The 15822-nt window shown below is 36.4% G+C and overlaps 2 protein-coding genes and 1 pseudogene across 2 annotated transcripts; 2 read left to right on the top strand and 1 right to left on the bottom strand.

The window, feature by feature from the left end:
• Positions 1-40: 40 nt before the first annotated feature.
• Positions 41-3244, bottom strand: LOC123223446 (annotated as a pseudogene).
• Positions 3245-4138: 894 nt separating this feature from the next.
• LOC123222458 (GBF-interacting protein 1-like) lies at positions 4139-11726 on the top strand. Its single transcript, XM_044645239.1, has 11 exons — positions 4139-4649; positions 5753-5796; positions 6110-6212; positions 6652-6781; positions 6885-7279; positions 7366-7551; positions 7977-8367; positions 8999-9296; positions 9588-9749; positions 10189-10686; positions 10835-11726. Exons 1-11 carry the CDS (start codon positions 4487-4489, stop codon positions 11129-11131), a joined length of 2667 nt encoding a protein of 888 aa, XP_044501174.1. The 5' UTR covers positions 4139-4486; the 3' UTR covers positions 11132-11726.
• A 706-nt stretch (positions 11727-12432) lies between these two features.
• LOC123223445 (U-box domain-containing protein 6-like) lies at positions 12433-15774 on the top strand. The gene is made up of 3 exons (XM_044646610.1): positions 12433-13024; positions 13507-13888; positions 14949-15774. Exons 1-3 carry the CDS (start codon positions 12433-12435, stop codon positions 15772-15774), a joined length of 1800 nt encoding a protein of 599 aa, XP_044502545.1.
• Positions 15775-15822: the final 48 nt, after the last annotated feature.

Below are 15822 nucleotides of genomic sequence, written 5' to 3'. Positions count from 1 at the left end.
TAATTGTTATGCAAATCACTATCGAGGGTAACTCCAGAGATGTAGAAAGCTATGACTGCATCAACCAGCATAAACTTGATATTCATACAGAAGCAACCGTACAAATTGTTATAAAAGTATACTTTGCAAGGAAAATCTGAAAGACTCCTGGGTAGCAAACATATGTGCTAGGAATAATATAATGCAATTAGGAGAAAAACCTTTCTACATTTTTCATGCTTACAGCTTTTGGAGGTCATGTTTTAAACTTAGCCTTCAGCTGTTCCCTCTTTATCTAGAGTGCAGCAGTAACTAATCCAGACGCAGGTGCCCATGGGTCTGGCAGCAACTTAATTTTGCAGGAATCTCAGATTAGTCCAGTTTTGTGCCTTTTCCTACCAGCATAACATAGAATGCTCTCAAATCTGAAACAGTAAGGTTGAGTTTTACTTTCATTCAGTGTGTTCCAAGAAGATTTTTGTCTCCATTCCTCCCAAATTCAGCACATGCATAAAACTGTCAGCCTTTACAAAATGAAAATATCAAAATAAAAAATCTCTAAGAGTCAGTGAAAACTGCTTACTTCCAGTACAAACTTACTCTCACTGAATGATACTCCACACCAGAACACTAGACCAAAATAATGCACTTGTATAATATTCCCAAGAAACCTTTTTAGTAGATAAAGAAAAGTAATCGAACTTGAACCTCACTGTTTTTTTCAGCTTTGTGACACAGCTCAGACATACTTTGGTGCTTGATGCCAGTTTCTTGGCCCACTTCCAGAGCATTGTGTGGTGGCACAACAAGAGCAACACAATAGCTGTGTAAGGGATCCGCATATACCATGATAATATCCATATAATTACTTGACATCAATGCAGCCTCAACCTGCAATCAGACAATTAGAAATGATAACGAGAACTGTAGCAAATTTTTGGCACACATTTGTTGCTCAAAGATGTTCCATGCAAACAAATTCAATGCACCTTTCCAATGGAGCCATATCTACTGTGTTGAAGTTTGACAATACCTTTCTTCTGATCAATAATCTTAAAGCATCTGTCTGGGTGAAATTTTCCAATGTCACCGTTATAAAACCAGTGCATGCTTCTACCATCAACCTGCAGCATGTAATAATAAAGCAGGATAACAATATTTATAGGCTGAGATCCATTACAACTTACAAGTTGCAGAATGCTATATCAGATAATTGCACAAGTTTTGAGGTGTGTGGCACACACACACACATGGATTTACCTTATTCACCTCATTAGTTTTTTGTGGATTGCTAAAGTAACCCGACATAACACTGAATCCCCTACACCAACATCTCCTCTGGGCATTGGTTGGTCAGAAGTCATATACCCACCTCTTCCCAAGAAACAAGCTGGAATGTCAAATAGCACATTCTCAGTAGGCCAAATTATTAAAATTTACATGGGGACCTTAATACATTTTATGACCCATTAATTCCTAATAATTTTAGTAGAACCTGTCTTATGAGGAGAAAATGGCAAAATCTTTTCTTTCAGTGCCTATTCCAAGCTCAGACAGGCTGACCACAATAGACAATATAACCCTCATAGTTATCTTTTCATAAATGTGTTTTTCCTTGAAATTGGTGGAAATCTAGCATACCTTAATGTAGCAACAAGGAAGAGGCAGGCAACCCACCCCGCCCAAGCTACTGCTATCTGCCTCGGTAAATGCAGCCCCAGCACATGTTTCATATAAGCCATATCCTTGACCAATGGGAGCCCTGATGAAGATTACTACATTTATAAGAATCAACTTAAAAGTATGCATTGACTAACAATATACTACTTTAAAGGCCTGCATGCTTTATGTCACTTATGTAAGCATTACCATATAAATGTATAAGAAATAAAATTTTGTACACTAACAATGAGTACTAATTTGTATATTGATGTTAGCATATCACTATATAATTAAATGATTTTGAATTAGAGATAAAATAAAACTTAATCATATGATGACACGTAATTGTTAATATACAAATTAGTATTCATTATTAATGCCCGTATAAGAGGTTGAAATTCTTAAATATTTATTTTTGTTGGATGCCACCAGCAACTATCTAATATTTGCATTAATACAAAGAAAATGAGTAAGTTTTTCCCTTGTGGTGGTCTAACAAGATGAGAAGCTACTGACGTATGTAAATATTGATAAAACGCTGGAAATCCCCAGATGAGGGAGCTCTACTATACAAATTACTGATTCTCTTCATTATGTACACAACTTACACATACACTGCCACAAAAGGGCAAAGTAGTTTATGGACAGTAATAAAATGATTGATAACCATAACTCAGTTTCATCATTTTCTAATGCCTACATTCACAGCACTCACACAGGCAGCTCAACAAAAGCAAAACCAATAATCATAATACTTGATTAAATAAAGGTGGGTAGAGATTACCACCATGAGCAGTTTGGCAACGAGTGCAATTGCAGCAATAGTGAGAACCATTGGCATACTAGCTTTGTCGAGAAAAAATTAGATTCAAGAACCTAAACACAACCTCCTTTCCTTACATTCTTCATTTTCTTTGTGTTCTCCAACGCAGCAATTCTTCCCTTCAAGCTTTCTGATGGGCCATCACGGGAAAATATATGCAACCTTCTGTGAATTGAAAACAACCTTTGTCCAATCCCATACTAGTGACTAAACTAGAGTCCACATTATTTGGCTTCTACAAGGATAACCCACCTGCAATAAAAGCAAGTGAACATCGACTTATATTTTCAGCCGAATAAACAACATATGGACTAAGATATTACTTCCCATGGTAAGTAATGATACAATTTGAGAAAAATCAATCCCCGAACAGTTAAGAAATTTCAACAACCCAGTCACAGTTGCTAAAATGAGTTTCTAATTACACAATCAATCATTAGTAATTTGCTTCTAAATATAGGAGCTTAGCAAAAATATTTTTCAAATACAGTTTTAAAATTAGTATAACTTAGATTTTTGGGGTTATATTTAAACATTAGAAAAAAAAAAAAATCAAATGGAGCAAACCTTAAATGCTTTCAAAATGAGTGATTCAGTGGAGCATTCTGACAAACAAAACGTACGCATGAAATGCCGGATGGAGACGAGCAAAGAAAAACAACTGAAAATCATTACCAGAAAAACGAGAATTGCTGAGAAAACAAAAACTGAAATAATGGCGTCCACTGGTGAAACTGAATGATCGGTTGACAGAGAGAGTTTTGTCTTGTAATTGTTCATTCTGAATCATCTGAGTCCGGGCAGACTTTGATGTGCCAGATGGGTTCATTTTCTGAGAAAGCCCAAAATAGAACACAAATATAAGATATTTATGAGAAATATTTATTTGATTATTATTACATTACATTATACTCATGAATCGCAAAGACACAACTCAAAACTAATCAAGTAATCCCTAAAGGTTGGTCAGGTCAATGTAATAATGTAATTTCTGAGAATAAATAAATAAAACAAACATGATTGATTGATTGATTGATAGGCATTTATTACGACGTGTCCGCCATTGAAAAGTACATCCAATCTTAAATTTTGTTATCAACTCACAATAATATAAAATAATTGATAACATTTTCATAAATAGTAATATTATCCTTAATTCCCACCTTTCGATACAAAATGGTAATTTCTCACCCCTATAATTCTTGTAATTATTAATTATCTCTCCGTTAAATTACTTTTAACATTATTTATAATTTATTTAATTTTTTATCACAAAATAATAATAGAGAAAATTTTGAAAAATAAATCATTATTTCAGTTTGATGAAAAATGAATATATTTATCAATATTTTATAATATATGATACATATTTTATGATAAAATATAAATTAAAAAAATATGATATGATATATATTATTAATATAAATTGATATAATAAAAATACATATTATGATATTTTTAAAAATAATAATATATTATTATATTTTTTAAAAATTATATTATATGGTGTAATATAATTTTAAATATATAATAGGTAAAATAAGATTTTTAATATTAACTGCCATTCTCATTGAAAATAAATAGTTTTAAACACGTGTAAGGGAAATGTTAGAGGATCTTACAAAGTTACATCAACACGATTTCAATAAAATAAAAATAGAAACCCCAAAAAGCCCTACACTCCAAAAGCACACTTCGTTTTGCTCTCTCTCTCTCTCTCTCGTTCCCTTCCTTTCTTTCTCATCTTCTCTCAGCTTGATTGACATCGATAGATCAAATTCAAACAGAAATAAAAAGCCTATTAAAATCCATTCAACTTCTCTTCTTTTTACTTCTCAACTATTCATTCATTTCTCCCTTCCTTTCGATTATAATTTGTTTACTACATACACATAGAGGGAGACATATATAGTGTATGTTTTGTTTTTCTTGTTAATTATATTATTTAATTAAGAGCGAGAGAGGGGGTTTGGGCTTGAGTTTGTGATTGCGATTGTGGGTTGTGCTGGAGAGTGAGTAAAGATGAGCGGAGGGGGGTCTAGGTTTTCAATCCCGGGCAAAACAAGGAAGATGATCCAGAACATAAAAGAGATCACGGGTAATCACAGTGAAGAAGAGATTTATGCAATGCTCAAAGATTGCTCTATGGATCCCAATGAAACCGCTCAAAGGCTCCTCCTTCAGGGTATTTTTCCTTCTAATTTCTCTTTTAAATTTTCTCTATGTCGGTTTATCTTGATTCGTTTTGATTGTTTTTTTCGTCCTGATCCATGTTTTCAGCTTTGCGTCTACTCATCTGAATTTTCTTATATTTTTTTCTCTAGGTTTGATTTGATGGGGTTTTCACTGTCGATTACTTACTGTTGTTAGGGCTAAACTTAAATTGCACTCCTTTATTTTCCTAGAATTAAATATTCATTTATTTTTACCGTGTTGGTCGATTGAGATCAGTTTTGAGAACTTTGGAGTGTTACTGAAATTGGGGTTCTTATTTTTAATTTTTCATACTCAGTAGCTTAGATGTGGTGCTCTATTTTAATGGGGATTAGGGTTTCTTCCCATCTAGCTCACGCTTAATTCTTTTGAAACATATTAGTTTGAATGAGGCTGCACATATTTAGTGACACAGAATATATTTAAGTCTGTGATTTAATATATTCATCGTGAATGGGATTTTGATATGGATCAAAATATCTGGTGGAGCAACTCCACAATTTAGTCATGGTCATGACATTCGTATGATGATACACGTGATGATAATGAGGGGTAGTTTTAGAATTAAAGGTCTTTTTTTCCATACCACTTTCATATGCCTAGCGGAAGTTTGATATTGTGATGGGAATCTGTTAAAGACTATGCATCAGTTCAGAGGAGTGATTTTTGGTGATTTGTTTAGAATTCCTTCGTAATTTGTTAGATTTAGCATGGTTTATGAGGCATATAATGGTTGTTTTCAAATTATTGGTTCTGGGACATGGCACAAGGAGCGTCAACTTGGTAACACATATGAAATTGATATTGTGTTAGGCTTATTTAGGTAATGACAAATTGCTAATGATCCTGTGATGCAGCTCAAAGATTCCTTTGTCTTATTATTGGTTATTGATATATGGTAAGCAATTTGTTGAGTAACTTTGAAATTTGTCATTCTTTTTCCTGTTTGATAGTTGGATTTTGTTTATGTGTTATATTGTTAATGCTCACAAATTTTGTTCACAGCAAATTGGTAGTACTTAGTTTATTTTCAATCTCGAATCGATATAACAAAGTTTATGCATGGTTTCACAGATCCATTTCATGAGGTCAAAAGGAAACGTGACAAGAAAAAAGAGGTAAAAGTTTCATGATGGAATTTTAATCTGTATATTTCTGGCTATTAGGTATTTTGGGGTAATATTTCTTGATCAAATGATCAAATTGTCCTAACTTCTTTGTCTTTGTTTTTAATGTATGATACTAAGATTAGGTGAGTGCAGGTAGTAAAATTTGAACTATTGTAGGGGCCAGGGTAAAGTGTTTCAATAACTTGTGGATATGCAAGGTCTAAATGACATGGGGAATATGATGAGTACTTATTTTTTTGTCTTCAGATATGTAATTCAGCTCTTGTATTATTACAAATTTGTTCTTTTTTTATTATTGCAGAATGTAAAGAGAGAGCCTGTGGAGTCTCGGTGGAGACCTGGCTCACAAGGCCGGGGAAGTAGGGGTGGCCGGTCAAATTTCTTGTCTCGTTACACATCACATGGTAAACAAATGTCAGACAAACTGTTTAGTATTATAATGTCTTGATTGTATCCTGTGTTCTACAATAACAAAATTTATTTTGCTGCATTTACATGGGTTTGCTTCCGTGCTAAATATACCTTGCTGTGACTTGCAGTAGTTAAGTTCTGCAACTTATTTAGTAACAGTTCAAACTGTACCACTTTGCTTTGTCTATCCAAACAAATTTTTTTGTGCAATTAGGTGACATTGCTGAGTTTCATTTAAACATGTTTTTATCTGTGGCTTTGGATGGTACTGAGTTGATTGTTATTTTCATCATCTTATTATTGGCACTTATCTCAATTGGGGTGTTTGATGATTTAAAGAAAGGATTGGCCACAGAACAAAGGGTTAGGACATAGTTTATTGCATTGTGATAAAATTGATTACAAAGTTAATTTCTCCTGTGTACTTTCTAGATGCTGGTGGTGGCAAGAATTCTGGTACTGGAAGGGACAATGGAACCAGTCAAGCTGTGGGCAAGGGTGTCAACCCAACCCTTCCAACATCCCAGGAAACTAAACATAAAGAAACGAGTTCAGCAGCAAGGTGACTATTGTCTATGATTTGAATTTCTCTTCCATATATGAGCATAGCGAATTTTTTGGACTTATAGGATAGTAGAGCTGACATTTTAAATTATCACTTGCAGCTCTGTATCGGCTGCGGCCAATGGTCCCAGTGTTGTAGCTTCTGGAGGTGCAAGTGTTCTGCGGTCTTCTGATTTACCATCAGGAACTGGGGTAAAACAACCTGAAGTCAGTTCCTCAGCTGCAGGCATTAATAAGTTTGGGAGTGCACCTTCTCCTGTTGATTCAAACAAAACTCCCACCATTGCGTTTGGCACTGGGTCAACACAGGGGCAGCCTGAACCAATCTCCAGCCCATTGTCTCCATCAACTGCCTGTTTTTTGTCTTCGTATCCTGTGTTGGTGCCATCTAATGATTCACGGCTCCCTGGTGCAGTGGGTGCAATCAAGTGTGAAGTGGGGAGTCATCGAACTTCCAATGAATTAAATACTGCTGCAGAGAACAAGTTAACTGCTGGTCAGGATTCTAACATTTTTAATCAGTGTGACAAGTTTTTCTCAAGTGATATGATCAACTCTGATTTTATCCTCCTTGACTGACAGCATCTTCTGAGATTGGTAGCTCATTTATGCAAGGAAAGGTGCCAAGCAAATCCCAAGGTCTCATGAAGAATCAGCTTACTGAGTCTTCCCAACCCACCTCTATTTCAGTCCATGGTTCCTCTTCAGTTGGTCGACCTCCATTTAATTACAATAACAGGTTACAAGAGATAGTAGGCCCTCAGAAAGGTATCATTTTGGCTTAAAACTGTATGCCTTCACTCTTATTTCATAAAACATGGGGAATTGACTCTCTTAGGAATGCATTGGTACAGTGTTTTGACCATCAAATACTTTGCCTTTTTCTCATCTGCTATTTGTAGCATATGTTTGATAGTGTACTACACAACTTTGCTTTTAAAAGGGGTTGTAAATTTGTAAGTTAATTGTAGTATGAATAATCAACAGTAAGCTGGGACTTTTTGGTTTGCTTGAGGAATAGACTTTAACATGTAGCAATAAGCTAGAGCTTAGAAATTTCTTCTCTTGGTTGGAATATTGGAAATACATGTCTGCTTGATATCACACTTTCATATTCTTACTAAGAACTGATTGATGCTAGATTGCGTTCCCCAGATTTATTTGGAAATTAACAAGCTATCTCTCTATATCAGTTGGTTCTACTAAGGAGTGGAAACCAAAGCCGACAAACCCTGGTACTACTCAAGGACCTGGAACAGCTGCCACATCTGAGGTTAATACTGTTTCAGTTGAAGCTAGTGCCCGACCACAGTCTATGTCAAATGTTCTTGATTCAGAAGAAGAAACTTCAAAACTGCAGAAGAAGCTGGGGGAGTTGCATCTTCCACAACGTCAGCATGTTATAATCCCAAACCATATCCATGTCCCTGAATCTGAAAGAAACAAATTGAGCTTTGGAAGTTTTGATGCTAGTTTTGGGGTAACTTCTTATTATGTCTGTGCTCAAGAGAGTGAAAAGAGCTCCACGCCTGTGTCTGAAACTTCTCAGGTTGTTGAAGAAACTGTGGAGGAACAGGCTGCATGGTTAGTAATATGGAGTTTTTGTCAAGGATATGATTTAAAAAGTCTGCCCTCTCCCTTCTCTTAAACGTAGGAAGAATAACTTCTTGATGCCTGCCCTCTTTTTCAACTATATCTTCTGTGTTGGCTTTGATAATACTAGTTCCTGCAATTCTTGAATCTGATCATTCATGAAATAGCAGTATAGTTCACTTGGTTATTAGGGAACTTTATGTGTCTAGTTGTAGATCATAAGGAAATCTCAATTTAACCTTACAATATTTTTGTCGAAAAGCAACCTTCTATTTATGTGTAGATCACTGCAATCCTTAATTTTCTTGGGTTATAGAAGAATGGTCCTAACTCAAGTTAGTGAGGCATGATTATGCAATGATTATATTGATGGTTCTGATGCCTTCACAAATGGTTAAAAATTACATAAGACTGTAATGAGTTCATTTTCTTTTTCATGTTTATTGGAATATGCTGTTATAATTGACCATTTACAACTGTAAGAATTGGTCTGATTTTTGGTCTTTTTGCCCTTGTTATGGTAAATATTTCTGAATATGAACCCAGGGGATCATTATTATACTGCTGTAGTAGTATTTTTGTCCAGATTTTTTATAAGTTGAAATTATTTTGTTTGATTCAGCAATCAAAATACATTGGCAACAGCTGAAGTAGGAGATTATCGTGATCGTTCACAATCACCTAATCATGTTCCTGAAAATTTGTTGGGTGATAGTGATGTATCAACCGGTGCTGTCCCAGAGTATAATGAATCAAAGCAGGAAACAACTTTGCTTTCTGGAGGCCAACAATACTCAGTGGTTCATACTAATCCCAACTACAGTTTTGGTATTGTGCCTCCCATGTTAGGGAATCAGTTCACACCATTTGAAAATTCTGAGTCTCAAGCTCGTGATGTTTCTCGGCTTCCAAGCTTTGTAGTGAGCATCCAAATTTTTGCTGTTTAGTGAATTTTACGTTGACCTTGGTCCATCTATAATATGCAAAATGTATACATGCTATATGTTACCTCCTAGATAAGTACTTTACATGTTAAATAAATTTGAAGTATTTCTTGAATTCGATTTGACTTGAATTTTGATTGTATGATGTGGTGCTATAATATCATAAGCTTAGCATCAATTGTATCTTAAGTATCCTGTGCGTCACCATTGATAGTTATTTGACTCTGTTTTCGCCTTAAGACCAACTAATGGTTTCTCTTTATCTAGGTCCAACAACTGTTTGATCCAGCAAGTTATTATGCTCAGTTCTACCAATCAGGTGCTGATAGTGACGGTCACGTTTCTACATTTCCTTCACCAGGAGTTGCGGCCAAATACAATGGGAATGTTGCAATGTTGCCACCACAGACTTCTCAGTCTCCTCAAGAGGTTTGCCCAATCATGGAGCATTTAATTATTTTCAATTTAGAGAAAATGTTGACATAGTTTTTTCATGCATTTCCTGGATAAATGTTATTTGTTGAAGATGTGATACTTTGTGGGGTTTGTTTCTGGGATTAAATCTTGAATATCTGCTCATCAGTATGCTTATCAAGTGTTAGTTAACAATAAGGGTTTTTCAATATAATATGGATGTGTCTGTTTTGTTGTTCTGGTATGTACCTATGTCATTGTGGCTTTAACCTCTCATGCATTTTACACCTGATTGTATGTTTTGGTCCTTTTGGGATGTTGAAAATGCATTCTTCTTGTAAAGCAGATTATATCATGTAGCTGGATATTGGGTGTGATTACATTGAATTGAGATGCACAATCTTGCTTGATAATTACATGCTAAGTTATAATGCTTGTATGTTAATTTATGTAGGGTGGGAATTCTTTAGTCCTGTCTACAACAGGTCCAACTCCATTGGCAACTCAGGCTGCTGGTCTCATGCAAAGTTCTATAGCTGTGACTCAGCAACCAGTTCCTGTTTTCCGTCCTCCAACTGGAGTGCATATATCTCATTATCCTCCAAACTTCATTCCATATGGCCACTATATTTCCCCATTCTATGTTCCACCTCCTGCCATCCATCAATTCCTGAGCAATGGTGCATTTCCTCAGCAACCTCAAGCTGGCAGTGTGTATCCAGTGCCACAGGCAGCAGCTGCAACAGGTGCTAAATTTTCACTTCCCCAGTACAAACCTGGAACTAATAGTGGTAACTCAAACCATATTGGAATGCCAAGTGGCTATGGGCCATATGGGTCCTCCCCAGTTGGCTATACTCCCAGTTCTGCAACAGCTGGCAACTCAACTCCTAACGAGGAGCATGGTGCATCCCAGTTTAAGGATAACAATGTCTACATAAGTGGACAGCAGGTTTGCTCATTTTTTTCCCTCTTTTATTAATTAAATTGTTCTGTATTGATTGACTTATTCTATCTGAATGTTCCTTTATTCTTTTACTCTTTTTACTGTTCAAGGGACATATTTTTTGTGCAGTGATGGATTTATTTCCTTTCTGCAGAGTGAGGGTTCTGCCATGTGGATGGCTGCAACTGGTCGTGATATATCTAGCTTGCCAGGAAGTTCATTTTACAATCTTCCTCCTCAAGGTCAGCATGTAACTTATGCTCCAACACAGGCTGGTCATGGTACCTTTGCAGGTATCTATCACCCTGCACAAACAGTAACAGCTCCAACAGTACATCCACTTTTACAACAATCTCAGACGATGGCCGGAGCTGTTGAAATGGGGGGACCGGCGGCCAGTGTTTATCAGCAGCCACAGCATACACAGATCAACTGGCCAAGTAACTACTGAAACAGGGATAGATTTTTTTCTTCTTTGTAAGCCAGCAAAACAAGAAATTAAAGTCCAATCCTGGAAATATTTTTGGGAAATCCAACAAGTTTGGATGTTGGAAAATGAAGATATGACACTGGCTGGATTTGAGAGTGTAAATCTGTGAAAGGAGGCCAGAAAAACATTTTCCAGCAGTATCTTCTGGTTGGTTGGGTTGAGGACATAAAAGGTGATGCAGTTCACCTGTAACTGATATTGACCATTTTAAGTTAGTCAAGGTAGGCATGTGCAGGATTCTTGCTGCTGCTATGTGGTGTTACCAATTTTCCATTTCATAGTTTCAATCTTTTGTTGCCTCCTTTTTCTATAACTTTCTGGACTCTGCTAGAATTGACTGTTGAGTGGTGAGAAACTTTTCTATTCTTTTTACCCTTTTGTATTTGAGGTTTTATAGGGCTCTGGAAGGTAAGATATGGGTCCGTGGAGAAAATTTTCCATCCCTTTTTTTCTTGTCGTTCTGCAGTCTTAACTGTAAAGTGAATTTTGATAGCATGAAAATGATGTATTGGACTCTTGTAATTGGCGAAGCTGAAGGGAAGTTGCAATTGCTACAGCTAACTGATTAATAGCAAGTAAATGCTTGTCATAGTTATAGGATTGTGAATGATAATTTATTAGCGAGGTCTATTGGAATTGATTTATTTAGTTGAGGTTTAAGTTGGTGTTACTGGATTTTGTTTATTCCTTTTAGTAACGATCTTGGAATATCTGGGTTGCATGTTTATTTCCATATATATGAGCTTATCAATTATTCAACTGTTGATCAAATTCCTACTGTTTCATTTGCAATAACTACCTTGCATTACAGTATTCCCTGCTAATCACTTGTGCTTAAAGTTATAGGGAATGTCTTGTTTGCAGTTAGCATAATGGTTTTTAGTTTGTGTAAAAGATTACACATCTCTAGTCTTTCATGTTCTTTTTCCGTTTCAAGTGCTAAATACAATTTGAAATGAGTGTTTGGATAATTAATATTATTCAATTATTGTATAATGGAATGCCACTTTGATCATTTTGCTGGCTGATTTAGGTATTGTTTACATACCAACAGAAACTAAACAACAAAAAACAGATCAGCCGCGGGCGGAACCCTCTGAGTAAACCTCCCTAAATCTTATCTCTTACCCTTTGAATCGAGTTGGCCAACAGCTTGTGTTTTTATCCTCTTGGATTAATCGGTGTTGGTGACTATATTTAACCCTTGTTCATCCATTCCCACGAGCCGTGATAATTGCCACCCCGTGCCGTCCAACGTCAACATGCTCAACAAGCTCCTCAATTGCAGTGTGCCTTCTAAACCAGCAGCTTCATCTTCATCTCAACCAAAGACTCTCTCTCCGGTCTTGAAAATTGTCCATGTAGGTGGGGTTGTTGAATGTTATTACATGGCAACGCCGGCTTTCAGAATCATGGAGAAGTATCCTCCTTTCATTCTAGCCAGGCCTGAAGTTTTTAGGAGGCCATGGGATTCAGTCGTGAGGCCGGATGAAATTCTCATCCCTGGTGAGAAGTTCTATCTTGTCCCTCATCGTACCGTCAAGAAACTCTGGCGACGGATCAAAAGGCCTGATAGAAATAGAGATGTCTCTATAGCCTCCTCTGAGCCTAAGTCTTGTATTGATTTGTCAATTGATGTAGTTTCTTGCAAGAAGAATGAAGTTAGTAAACCAAGTGAAGCAAGAAGTTCATTTAGGAAGAAAACTTCCGTTAAAAAGCATGTGAGATTCGCTGGCATTGAAGTAGTCAAACACAAAGATGCTACTTCCGAAGAAAAGAGCTTCAATTCTCAGTCTCGCAATAAAAAAAGAAGGCCTAGAAGTACTTTTCCTCCATGGGAACCATCACTAGATGGTATCAATGAAAGGGCTGATGAATGATTCCAAGTCTCAAACCTCAATTTTCAATATACATCGAAGTTGTTTTACAGTCTAGAAATCATCTTCACTGTAATGGGTGCCTTATTTTTTAATGACTAATCAGACTTCTGGGTGTTGACATCACATTCCTGAATATCTTTGATGTTACCCCTTACAATGTTCAAAATCCGAAATAGAAAATAGATCCAATCTCATCGTGATTTAAAATTAATTCCTTATTAATGTAAATAAAACCGTTAAAACATTACACTAATTCTGATTATCAGTTCATAATCAATTATCTAATCTCCCAAATCACGCAGAAAATGGGAAGTAAGGTGACGTGAAGGGCTTGGAGAGAGGTGAGGTGGACAGTAAAAAGGTGAAAAATTCTTGTATGAATAGATAACAATATAGTAATGTGTTGTTCTGGGTTTTCAGTCAATTTTGTCTGTTTATATTTGTTTGGGCTTTCAGACAGGACCCATCACCATAACATAAAAGGCAAAGACAGCCCTTCGAGACTCGCACAGAGAGAGAGGAAGATGGGACATGATGAAGAGAACACAGCTGCTTCAACACCAACGACCACAGACCAAGAAGAAGAAGCTTGGAACCAAAGAAAGGAAATCCTCATACACGAATTGTCTGAGAAGCTAATAAATGGAGATCTTCAGACTCAAATCGAAGCTGCTAGAGATATTAGAAAAGTTGTTAAAAAATCTTCAGTTAAAACAAGAACAAAGTTTGCAACTGCTGGAGTTATACAACCCTTGGTCTTGATGCTTGTCTCTCCTAATCTTGATGCCTGTGAAGCCTCTCTCCTTGCTCTACTCAACCTTGCTGTTAGAAATGAACGGTTTGTTTCTTTCTCTCTTTCTTTTACTAAATATATACTTTCTTTATCTAAGATGGATTATTATTATTTTTGTTTCAGTTTTGTCTTTAATAGATAAGACTCTGGAATTTTAATTATATGGGTTCTTAAAGCTTTATTTTTCAGTGCTTAAATTTGCGTAGATTTCATTTTCTGAGGCGGTAATAAGAAGAAATGGATAATAAACAATCTCATGAGTGTGAGAAAATTGAGGTTATGTGTTATGTTTTTGGCCATGGAGGTTCTGGGTGAAAAGTACTAACAGGGAAGTAAAAGGAAAAAGAGAGCAACTCCGTTTTCTATGAGGTTTGTTTGATGGAAAACGCAAGATTTTTGGATCCAGATGGATGTAATTGTGGGAGATTTTCACTCCTTTATTTTCGTTATTGTTTAGGCGTTTTAAGGTTTTCATTTATGGAGGACTTGGACTATTTGTGTAGATTGAATATTATGGGGTTTCCGATGGAGATTGTTAAAGATGAGAGGACTAGGAAGTTGGTTTCTAAATTTTGTATTGTCATTATTTGTTTGGATTCTTAAGGCTATAATGATATAATGAATTTCTGTATGATGATTAATTAGGATGATTTGTTTCTGAACTAGTACCAAATGTTTATGTGCCTGTGATTGTACATTTCTTTGGTTGGAAAAGTCTAAGTTTGGTTCCATGTTGCATTTTCCATCTGAGTCTTGGTTACAATATCTGGTTTAGTTCCCGCTGAACTGCATTTTTCCATTATGTGTTGTGACCTGAAATGAAGGACAAGCTTTTTGTTTTACAGAAAACACTTTTTTTTCTATTGTAACCAGGAATTAGTTTTTGAGTTGATTATGTGATGAGAATTTGCCAATCTACGTGTTTTGCAAATCTGATTTTCCCCAGTGAAACATTTCCTGTTTGTACTCATTTAATTCTTTTGTTTCTAATGATAGTTTTGAAGTTTCTTATGTTATGTGATTATCCTCTCTTTTTTCTCCTTCGTTGATTGTACTTGGTGCATGTTTTGTATCTCATTCACTCCATTCCTGATCTGTTTATCAGAAACAAGGTCATGATAGTGACAGCTGGTGCCATTCCTCCACTTGTGGACCTTCTTAAGTTCCAAAATGGTAGTTTACGGGAATTGGCTGCTGCAGCAATATTAACTCTCTCTGCTGCTGCACCCAACAAGCCAGCCATCGCAGCTTCAGGAGCTGCACCTCTTCTAGTAGAGATTCTCCAATCTGGAAGTGTTCAGGGAAGAGTTGATGCAGTCACGGCCCTATACTATCTGTCAGCCTGCAGAGAGATTTCCAATCCAATCCTAGATGCTACAGCTGTTTCCCCCCTTCTCAAACTCCTTAAAGAATGCAAGAAATATTCTAAGTTTGCTGAGAAAGCTACAGCACTACTTGAAATCCTTTCAAACTCTGAAGAAGGCCGAGTGGAAATCACAAATTCAGATGGTGGGATTTTAACCCTAGTAGAGACAATTGAAGATGGATCTCTTGTCAGCACAGAGCATGCGGTCGGTGCTTTACTTTCTTTATGCCAGAGTTGCCGGGATAAGTATCGGCAGCTTATTCTTAAAGAAGGTGCAATCCCAGGGCTTCTACGACTGACCGTAGAGGGTACCTATGAAGCCCAAGAAAGAGCTCGGACACTTTTAGACTTGCTTAGAGATACTCCTCAGGAAAAGAGACTAAGTTCTTCAGTTTTGGAGAAAATTGTTTATGACATTGCGGCACGGGTTGATGGAGCAGATAAAGCTGCAGAAACTGCTAAGAGGTTGCTACAAGACATGGTCCAAAGAAGTATGGAGCTCAGTATGACACGCATCCAGCAAAGGGCTGCATCTTCTACACCATCCAAGATTACATCCATATGATGTTTGCTATGGCCTCAAGAAGGTTTTATACAAGGAAAAAGGGTAGGA

Source organism: Mangifera indica, chromosome 8, assembly GCF_011075055.1.
Source record: "Mangifera indica cultivar Alphonso chromosome 8, CATAS_Mindica_2.1, whole genome shotgun sequence".
NCBI lineage: Eukaryota > Viridiplantae > Streptophyta > Magnoliopsida > Sapindales > Anacardiaceae > Mangifera > Mangifera indica.
This window is presented reverse-complemented; position numbering and strand designations above follow the sequence as displayed.

Bases quoted from the DNA above. Each gene is read 5' to 3' on its own strand.
- LOC123223445 (XM_044646610.1), top strand. From the start codon at position 12,433: ATGCTCAACAAGCTCCTCAATTGCAGTGTGCCTTCTAAACCAGCAGCT. The intron at 13,025-13,506 runs GTATCAATGAAA...TTGGGCTTTCAG, and splicing joins ATGGGAACCATCACTAGATG to ACAGGACCCATCACCATAAC. The intron at 13,889-14,948 runs GTTTGTTTCTTT...TCTGTTTATCAG, and splicing joins CTTGCTGTTAGAAATGAACG to AAACAAGGTCATGATAGTGA.
- LOC123222458 (XM_044645239.1), top strand. From the start codon at position 4,487: ATGAGCGGAGGGGGGTCTAGGTTTTCAATCCCGGGCAAAACAAGGAAG. The intron at 8,368-8,998 runs GTTAGTAATATG...TGTTTGATTCAG, and splicing joins GTGGAGGAACAGGCTGCATG to CAATCAAAATACATTGGCAA. The intron at 10,687-10,834 runs GTTTGCTCATTT...TCCTTTCTGCAG, and splicing joins TCTACATAAGTGGACAGCAG to AGTGAGGGTTCTGCCATGTG.